Below are 10,633 nucleotides of genomic sequence, written 5' to 3' on the forward strand. Positions count from 1 at the left end.
TGCCTCGTCGCCACCCGAAGGTCGTTGCCGTCTTGGGCGTAATGTTTCTCTTGAGCATTGTTCCTCTTCTGTGTGACCTAAGAGCCTTCAAGGCTTTCATTGGGCGCCCAATGGCTTATATTCTCGAAGTCTTGGACGGCGAGGACGACTCGCTGACCGGGAAGAAGTGGATGATTTCTTCCAAAGCTGTCCTGAGGAGACTCCGGAGAGCGTGTACTTGTTAGCTGCGTCTCCCGATCTTTCTCTTTGCGAAGTCGGGAAGGACCGAGACGAAGAGAGCAACACCTCGACAAATTCATTATACCGAAGGGGAGGAGAATCGAGCCCTGTTTCCGGTGTTGGTGTCTGTCCCCAGTGTCTTTGATGGTGTGAAATGAAGCGGCAAGTGCGTCATGTAAACAGGAGCAAACGACGACGACGATGACGACGACGACGACAACGAAGAGACTCGGGGGGGGAAAGTCGCTTTCTTGTTGCTACGCGCTGCGGCGTACTTCCAGCCAACCCACCACCCCTTTCTGTCTCCCGCTCACTCACTCGAGCAGCGTCGTCAACTGCCTGCCTCCCTCCCTGCCTGCCTGACTGTCTGTCTGTTCTGTCTACCTGTCTGTTCCGTCTACCTGCCTGCTTGTCTGTCCACGTGATTGCATGTTAACCTGTCTACCTGTCTGTCTAGCTGATTGCCCGTCTACCTGCCTACCTTTCTACATGGATGTCCATTTACCTTACTGCCAGTCTCCAATTTTGTCTGTCTACTTGACAGCCTGTCTGCCTGTTAGTTTGTTAATCTGTCTGCCTGCCTGCCTGGCTGAAACTGACTGACTGGAAGTGACTAACGGATTGACTGTCTGCCTGATTGACTGTCGCCACATGCCTGCTTGCCAAATTCTTTTTTGTCTGCCTGGCTACCTGTCAACCTGTCTATCTGTCTGCCTGTCCCCATGCACACGTGTAGACATACATGCATGTCTGCCTATTTGATCACACAATACATACACAAACATTCTCCGCTCCCCACCCCGTCTCTCTTCTTTTCTCTCTCTTTGTGAACACTTACACATACATGTGTGTGCGTATGTATGTATGTATGTATGTATGTGTGTGTGTGTGTGTGTGCGTGCGCGCGCATGTAATTCACCTTGGTCTTGGATCAAGTGTTGGACTCGTGATTGAGAGACACTACCCTTCCGAAAGAGAACTCATGTGTGTGTGTGTATCTATGTACGTATGTATGTATTTACGTATATATATATGTGTGTGTATGAACGTATGTATATATGTGTGTGTGCGCGGGTGTCTGTATTTGTGTACGTGCGTGCTTGTGTGTGCGCGTATGATTGCATGTGCAGCAAAAATCACATGGACACAGGGTTCTAGATATGAAGACCGCAAGGGGAATCACGCTACAGACCGAACGCTTATATCTGTTTATATATATATATATATATATATATATATATATATATATATATACAATCTCCATGACCATTGGTGTCGCTGTCCACTAGCGAATTATTCACACACACACACAAAACATATATATATATATATATATATATATATATATATATATATATGCAGAAAGATCACTATAAACAACACGTGATCCACAAATTTTGCTGGTAACCACTAAGGAAATCGGAAGAAAACAGTATATCCCAAGCGCTTTCGTGTAATTCACATCTTCAGGGGAATACAGAAAAAGTTGTGTTACAAAGAGGTTTAAAAATAACAAGATTATACACTAGGAAAGGAACAGGCAAGTTGTGAGATGTCACAAAATTAAATACTAGGAAAGGAACTGGCATAGCTATGCCAGTTCCTTTCCTAGTGTTTAATTTTGTGACATCTCACACCTTGCCTGTTCCTTTCCTAGTGTATAATCTTGTTATTTTTAAACCTCTTTGTAACACAACTTTTTCTGTATTCCCCTGAAGATGTGAATTACACGAAAGCGCTTGGGATATACTGTTTTCTTCCGATTTCCTTAGTGGTTACCAGCAAAATATATATATATATATATATATATATATATATGTATGTATATATATATATATATATATACAGTATGTGTGTGTGTGTGTGTGTGTGTGTGTGTGTGTGTGTATATACATGTATATAATATATATATATATATATAATACATATATACGTGTGTGTGTGTGTGTTTGTGTTTGTGTGCGTGTGTATGCATCTGTAAGCATGTACAGTAAATATACATTCCCTGTTAGGGAAGGAGTCAACGCTTAGAAATGTAAACATGAATGCACATTCCTTATGTATGAGTGTGTGTATGTAAGCATTATCTAAGGTTTTTTTTTTTAATTAATGACAGTTGTCCTCGTTCTCTCTTATCCTCCATTCCACAAATATTCTTACACAAACTTATACATTAACCCAACCTTCTCTTGTGCAATTGGATTTCACAGTCTGCATAGATCAGTGTTTCTCAACATTTAGCCTTACATCGACTTGTGTATTCAGGGGAACCCTTGATACAGGATGAAATAGGTTTGTGTCACCTTTTCTAAGCATATAGTTATAGAAACATTATAATATATTTTACATATCTTTGCCACATTCTAAGAGACGCAACTCGCCAGATGAAAACTAGAAGAAAAAATACAAGGACTTCTCGATGGAGACAGGTCGTGTAATCATTAAAAAAAAAAAAATAATTAAAAAAATCATAAAAAAAACAAAAAAAAAAAACACGGAGCCATTACAGGATTATCTGTAACATGATGAAATTTCCGGCCCGCGGACCCCTTGGTGGGATTCCTCGGACCACTGGCATAGATGATTGTAAGGTTTATTTTTCACAATTAATCCTCGCAAGTAGCTAAATAACATATGGTGTTTGTCCTAGGGTTTACGGAAACATCTGCAATATCGTTTTTAATAAACTTGTATAGAAAAATAAGTTTGTTTTTATTGTAGACAGTAGCACCAATTAGTTTGAATGTCTTAGTAGTTATACATAATAATAAGTGGAATCTTGTTTTGTAGTGTGTACGATTTTTTTTTGATTTTTTTTAATTGGTTATTTATATACGTATATGTTTACCTATTTGTCTCTTCATTTGTTCCATCCTTTTATTTGTACATTTATTTATCAGTTTACTTTTTAGACCTATTTATTTTTTCTCATTTATTTACTTATGCATTTATTTATTTGTTCATTCACTTGTATGTTTGTCTGATTTTTACTTATTCACTCATTTCATTTATCCGTCTATTCATTCATTCACTCAGTCACTCATTCACACACACACACACACACACACACACACACACACACACACACACACACACACACACACACACACACACACACACACACACACACACACACACACACACACACACACTCACACTCACATTCACACTCGTGGCACGGTTGGTAGATTTTTCGACTGCCACTACGGAGGTCCGGGATCGAATCCCGCCCAGAGCTGAAATAATTTCAGTATCGCTGCGCTGCGGGTTGTTACTCCAACTCTCGTGGGCGGGGAGTTGGGTGTATGTGTGCGTGTAAGGTCACAGCATTACCCACAGATCGATCATATACGAACTCTGAGCTCTCTTCCGGAAGGGAAATCGCTGTCGATCACGAGTCCAACGCGTGATCCAAAGACCATGGTGAATCACGCACACACACATTCATTCATCCACTCGTTCGTTCAAACACACATTAATTCATTCATTCACTTATTCGTTCAAGCACTCACACATTCATTCATTTGTTCATTCACTCGTTCATTTATTCACTCGTTCATTCATTCATTCATTCATTTCATTCACTCATTCACTCGTTCATTCCACATTTCACATCAAATGACGTGCACCTCCCTGTGAAATGAATACAAGGGATGCCCCAATACTGTACTTGTGTGGGGGTGGGTGGGAGTGAGGGGTAGATACATTCTTCTGTTTGTATACTGAAACAGAGCGTATGTCAGGCTTGTGTAGTAAAGTCTTCTTCACATCTGTAAAGCAAACAAGATGCCATCAAGTTCGTGAGGCCTTGAACCAACCAAGGAGAAGAGATTTGGAAAGAAAGACTGTGTTTAAACATTGCCTTTAGGTCCCTTAAATAGGGCGGTGCTCGTCGTAGTTTTTGGTTTTGGCTTGTGATCATTTTTGGGGGGAGGGGGTCTACATAGATCAATGATCAATCTTGGCTTGGTTTTAACACTGCAGTTGAATGAATAGTCTAAAGTTGGCCAAAATCAGTAGAAAAATATATATTGAGACCTTTGACCCATAAACTCGGGTAGCTAGATAGCGACTGGCATTAGGAGTGAATAAACCTAAAAATGCAGACTTAAGCCTCGTTTACAACGGGTAAGCTGAGAGGCAAGTTAAGCTTGCAAGTTACTTGCTACAAGCAACTTGCACACTTGACTTACCTTTCAACTTGCCCCCGTTTAAAGAAGGCTTTACGAAGGGGGTGCGAAGCTGCATCATAAATTAAGGCGTTCCTTGCCAGACAGACAAAGACGCCAGCGCCTCAAAAATACGTTTTCTTTGAGCGCCCGATTGGCTCAAACTTGAAGCAGTGGTAACTCAAATTTGGGGTTTGGCGTCTTCGCCCGTCTGGCATGGCGCGCTTCAGTTATAGAGGATGAGTCTGCGTGAATTGCGCGTAGTCTTGGTGTAACATTTTTGTACACAAGTTATGTTTTCACCGAAAATACAACTTGTATCGCACCTGATTTGTTATGTGTTACTTTACAGCAGATATCTGAAAAAGAAAAATACTTTCTATGTAGAAAATCGCACTGTTACAGCAGTCTAGATGATTTCCTCGACTTTCTGTGCTTCTTACAGGCTAACCCCGATGCGTTTTATTATTATTTTATTTTATTTTGTCTTATGTATTTTTTTTATACATTTTGTTTTTTATGTCTCTTATCTTTATCTAAATTGTCATTTCTTTCCTTTTCCGTATTTTTTCATTCTTCATGTTCGATTTTTTTATACAAACAAGTAGATAAACGTGGCCTTCATATAGATCAAAAGGTCATATGATTAGGTTAAGTTGGGGAATGCTGGTGACTCAAGTATGTGGTCACGTGACTTTTAGGTAAAAGAAGCCACTTGCCTTGCTTGTAATGCTTGTGATTGCAGATAATTTGTTATCTCGTTACTTTTTTCTTATATGGGTGGGATATGCTGCACATAATTTAGGCCTTTAACAATATAATAGAGATAAATACTAAAAAATAGTTAAAAATATATGTGAATTTATATTGATTTATTTATTTATCTATCTACCCATATTTTTGTCTATATCAATATAATCTATGCATCTATATATTTACAGTATATAACTGTCTATATATTCATGTCTATTCATCAATACATCCATTCATCCATTTATATTTCTGATGGGCTGTTAGACACATGTAAATGCTACTTAACCAGACATGATTTTGCTGCCTCTAACAACTAATTTAGAAACACATTTTAGTACAATCTAAAAGATTTAAGAATATGAACAAGCATAAGAACCACGCTTGTTTCATCAAGAACTAAATCTAAGATGTTTCTAAGAGTTATACAAATCTCGATGGTGACTGTTGACCGCACAAAATAACCCGTCTGGTGGTCACTGGCAACTGCTGAATTAGCCCTATCTCCCATTGCCCGTCATTAGGATCTTTACCCTTGATCACCCAGATTTTGTGCCGTGCACGCCCATATATTAGTCCTAATAATGAAAGAGCGATATGAAATGAGGATGGGGGGAAGAGGGAGAGGAGAGGGAAAGGGAGAGATGGGAGAGGGAAGGGGGAGGAGAGGGGAAAGAGAATGAGGGGAGGGGGAAAAGGGGACGTATTAGGGAGGAAAGTCATAATGTCCCAGTCGAACTATTCTGATGCTACAGAGATAAAGTTGAATAAATCCCGTATATATAAGGCCAACGATTTCCGCCCATAAATGCAGGGGCTATGCTCGAGGAAAGAAGATGAAATAAAAGAAGAAAATGAAATGAAATAATATTACAGGAGAAATTACCTCAGCAGACGTTTTACAAACAAATCTCTATTGCCCCAACTGTTCGGATAGCCAGGGTGAAGGGTAATCACTGGTAACCTGTAAGCTATAACGTAAATGTGTATCAGGTACCTCTGAAGTGATAATAGAAAATTACTTCAAAGATAGTTGCATAGTTATGGTGATTATAGTCAGAAATCAGTGATAAAAGATAGGCTTGGTACTTCTCAAGGATGTCATGTCTGAGTCATTTTTGTGTATGTTTGTGCGCGCGCGTGTGTGTGCATACGTATGTTTATCTACTTATATCTGTGTAACTAGATTCTCTCTTACCTACTTTCTCGTTCTTAACCCTCGAAATGAACATGTAAAACAGAGAAATACTCATGTTTCAATATATATATATATATATATAAATATGTATATGTATATATATATATAATATATATATGTATATATATATATATATATATATATATATGTATATATATATAATATATATATATGTATATATATGTATATATATACATATATATATATATAATATATATATATTTATATACATATGTATATATATATATATATGTATATATATATATATGTATGTATATATATATGTATATAATATATATATATGTATATATATATATATCATATATGTATATATATGTATATATATATATATCATATATATGTATATATATATATGTAATATATATATATATATATACATGTATAAATATGTATATGTATGCAATATATATCTATATATATATATATATATATGTATATATATATATACAGCTAAAACGTGATTTCGCGTTTCTTAACTCTTTTTCAGTCGCCATGTAAAGATGTTTTTCAATGGTGTCCAAGGTTAGAATGTGTTGAGTGCTGGTGTGGGCGCTTATATACGTGTGACCTGGACCGAACACGCTCGTACTCAAACATGATTGGTCAATCCTGATTGAGGTTTGATATTCGGATGCTAGGGAAAGCTTGCAGGTCCTGCCCTTCTACCTTGAGATTTGGATTTGACTCTTTGATATGTAAAGCTTCCAGTAAAGACAGACGACGCACATCTTTACATGCGTAAAAAATGTGTTTTTTATCAATATTTTACCGGTGAGGCTAATTTTGTGCACTCTATTGAGATGGTTTTTGGGCACTCCTGCTGATATATGGTATCTTGTGCGGCGAGACAACCTCATGGTCGTCATACCGATATAGGTGGATGGGATATGTATACGTCTCATATACACAACGAGTAATATAACCCCCAGTCATATAACCCACTTCTTAACTCACTGTCCACCACGGGCATTCGAATCGCTGAGTCAAACATCACGAGGCCCAGTGGAACCCACAAATCGCTGACACATTAATCCTTTGGCTTCGCGACAACACCGTCGACCACCGTCGACCACCAAACACACACACACACAAACGAACACACGTGATCAATCTAGTAGCCACCCAGTACTGACATACGATATTACGTATACTGACGGTCCTCCCCTGGATATATAATTAACATGTATGATAGTAGACAACAATACGTAATCAATGCAGTTGCACCACCCATGTGAGACAACGGATCTTCTCGAAATTATTGTAAATCTCAAGACTAAAGTCAACACGAGAAAGTGTTGAGGTTAGCACTTCCGGCCAATGACCACCAGGGTAGCGTGGCCGAGAGCGGTAGTTGGGACGATGACGGGTGTTGTGCAAGAAGAGGTGTGATAAACAGTTATCTATGTAATCAGTAATATGTATCGTTCACTAGGTACGGGGTACTGGTTTGTGTAAACTCGTATTAAGTTTATACCCCTTTATTCAAAGCTTCCAGGTTTCACTCTTATGGTATATACACTGTCAACTGTTAAACAGAACGATACAATATTGGTTACATAGATAACTGTTTATCACACCTCTTCTTGCACAACACCCGTCATCGTCCCAACTACCGCTCTCGGCCACGCTACCCTGGTGGTCATTGGCCGGACGTGCTAACCTCAACACTTTCTCGTGTTGACTTTAGGCTTGAGATTTACAATAATTTCGAGAAGATCCGTTGTCTCACATGGGTGGTGCAACTGCATTGATTACGTATTGTTGTCTACTATCATACATGTTAATTATATATCCAGGGGAGGACCGTCAGTATACGTAATATCGTATGTCAGTACTGGGTGGCTACTAGATTGATCACGTGTGTTCGTTTGTGTGTGTGTGTGTTTGGTGGTCGACGGTGGTCGACGGTGTTGTCGCGAAGCCAAAGGATTAATGTGTCAGCGATTTGTGGGTTCCACTGGGCCTCGTGATGTTTGACTCAGCGATTCGAATGCCCGTGGTGGACAGTGAGTTAAGAAGTGGGTTATATGATTGGGGTTATATTACTCGTTGTGTATATGAGACGTATACAGGCTTCACATACGCATGCACACACACACACACACACACACACACACACACACACACACACACGCACACGCACGCACGCACGACTCGGTGGCGCGGTTGGTACAGTCCCAGACTGTCACTAGGGCGGTCCGAATTCGAATCCTGCCCAGGGCTGAAAATAATTTCAGTATCGCTGAGCTACGAGTTGTTACTCCAACTCTCGTGGGCGGGGAGTTGGGGTTGTGTGTGCGTGTAAGGTCAAAGCATTACCCATACATTGTTCATACGAGCTCTGAGCTCTCTTCCGGGAGGGAAATAGCTATCGATCACGAGCCCAACACGTTATCTAAAGACCAAGGTGAATCACACACACACACACACACATATATATATATATATATATATATATATATATATATATATATATAGAGAGAGAGAGAGAGAGAGAGAGAGAGAGAGAGGGGTGAATGAGTGGAGTATGTGGGGGATGGAATGGGTGGGAGTGAATTCTATTCCTTTATTTTTGGCTACCTCCCTTGTAAAGGGAAATACACACACATATATATATGAGGAGAAGAACAGGGGTGGAAAAGGAGTTGGGAAATAGGGTTGATGAAAGAGTATTAGGATGGTTTGGACACATGGAAAGAATGAGTGAAGAAAGACTAGTAAAGGAGGTATGGAAGGCAGATGTGGAGGGAGTGAACATGAGGGGACGTCCTAGGATGAGATGGATGGATAGGGTGAAGGGGGCTTTGGGGAAGAGGGGAATGTCTGTTGAGGAAGGACGGGAGAGGACAGAAGACAGGGGTGAATGGAGAATGGTTGTATATGGAAGATGTTGTGATGCATGAGGTGGAATGGACGGGGGGATGGGGGTGAGGTAGTGTGTGTGAGCAAAATTTTGATGCAGCCCGAAGGGATTTCTCCCCGTCCTCTCCTTTATATGGGGGGACGGAGAGGGGGGGTCGCCGATTTAATGAAGCGGCCTTGTTGTGGATGTGCTGTGTCTTGCGACACTGCTTCTGACCCAGGGCAGTGGACAGGGTGCAGGGATGACCCGTCATCTAGGAGGTGCTAAGATGGGAGGGAGGGTGGAGGGGTGTGGAGTATTTTCAGGGATGGAATGGGTGGGAATGATTTTATGTTTTTCCTTTTTGGCTACCTCCCTAGTAAGGGGGTAAAAGCCTTGGTATATGTATGTATGTATATATATATATATATATATATGTATATATATATATATATATATATATATATGTATATATATATATATATATATACACGTTTAACTTTGAGACATATTGTCGCTCACTTGATCATATTCACGGAGTTCCCACGGGTAATTTGACAGGTGATCCGTGAAAGACACCATTATATCGTAAAGATTAGAAAACTTCACAGTAATTATCAGCATTAGAAAAAAAAAACGAAAAAAACGAAAAATATAAGCATATTACTATCATCTTCGAAACTTGAAAGACTAAAAGAAAGGTGATGGTGGGAGGGAAGGAGAGGATGCAAGCTGGGCTAATGTCATGGAAAACAACGATAACGTCGTTGGTGACAACAAGTTGCAGGAGACTGGCTGATAAACACAGATAGGAAAGATTAGATAAACTGAAACAGTGGGTGGGAAAGTGTTGGAACGGATGGAGAGCGGAAAAGGTTCAGAAATATCACTTGAGGGTCATGGCAATCCAGCTGTTTCTGTGGTATCACTGATAGAAAAAAAGAATAGCTTGTATTCTTTATGAGTAAATGAAGGCATAAAGAAAATATAAGAGAGAACTTCGAGTGTACGTGTAATTACCAGATTATTCACACAATCGCAGTATACAGGGAATGAGATATAATGGTGAAATACCATTTTTTTTTTTCATATCTAGATCTAAATTTGTTTACGTGTGTTCATATGGGCGGGCGCGTGTGTGCATGTGTGTGTATGTGTATGTATGTGTGTGTGTGTGTATGTGTGTGTGTGTGTGTGTGTGTGTGTGTGTGTGTGCGAGCGCGTATGTATCCATGTGTTACTACTGTGCTAGGAAATGTACAGGCTTTTCGATTTATGTGTTTTGATTATGCACGTGTTAACGGTTGGAGCTCATTTTTTTTCATTCCTGAATTAAGCTTAATTGTATTTACACGAATTATATCTATAAATATATATATACATAGATCACATACCAATATATCTGTATAAACGCCATTCATGGAAAATATGCAA

General features: G+C 39.5%; 1 protein-coding gene across 1 annotated transcript in view; it reads left to right on the forward strand.

Moving 5' to 3' along the window:
• Window positions 1–1,441, forward strand: part of LOC143026365 (uncharacterized) — a 16,596-nt gene extending 15,155 nt beyond the window's left edge. The window contains exon 3 of the mRNA XM_076186628.1: window positions 1–1,441. This exon is cut by the window's left edge and continues 78 nt beyond it. Within this exon, the coding sequence (XP_076042743.1) occupies window positions 1–224 (224 nt within the window). The 3' untranslated portion in view covers window positions 225–1,441.
• Window positions 1,442–10,633: the final 9,192 nt, after the last annotated feature.

This window comes from Oratosquilla oratoria, chromosome 6 (genome assembly GCF_046742065.1).
Source record: "Oratosquilla oratoria isolate Oo_2021 chromosome 6, ASM4674206v1, whole genome shotgun sequence".
Lineage (NCBI taxonomy): Eukaryota > Metazoa > Arthropoda > Malacostraca > Stomatopoda > Squillidae > Oratosquilla > Oratosquilla oratoria.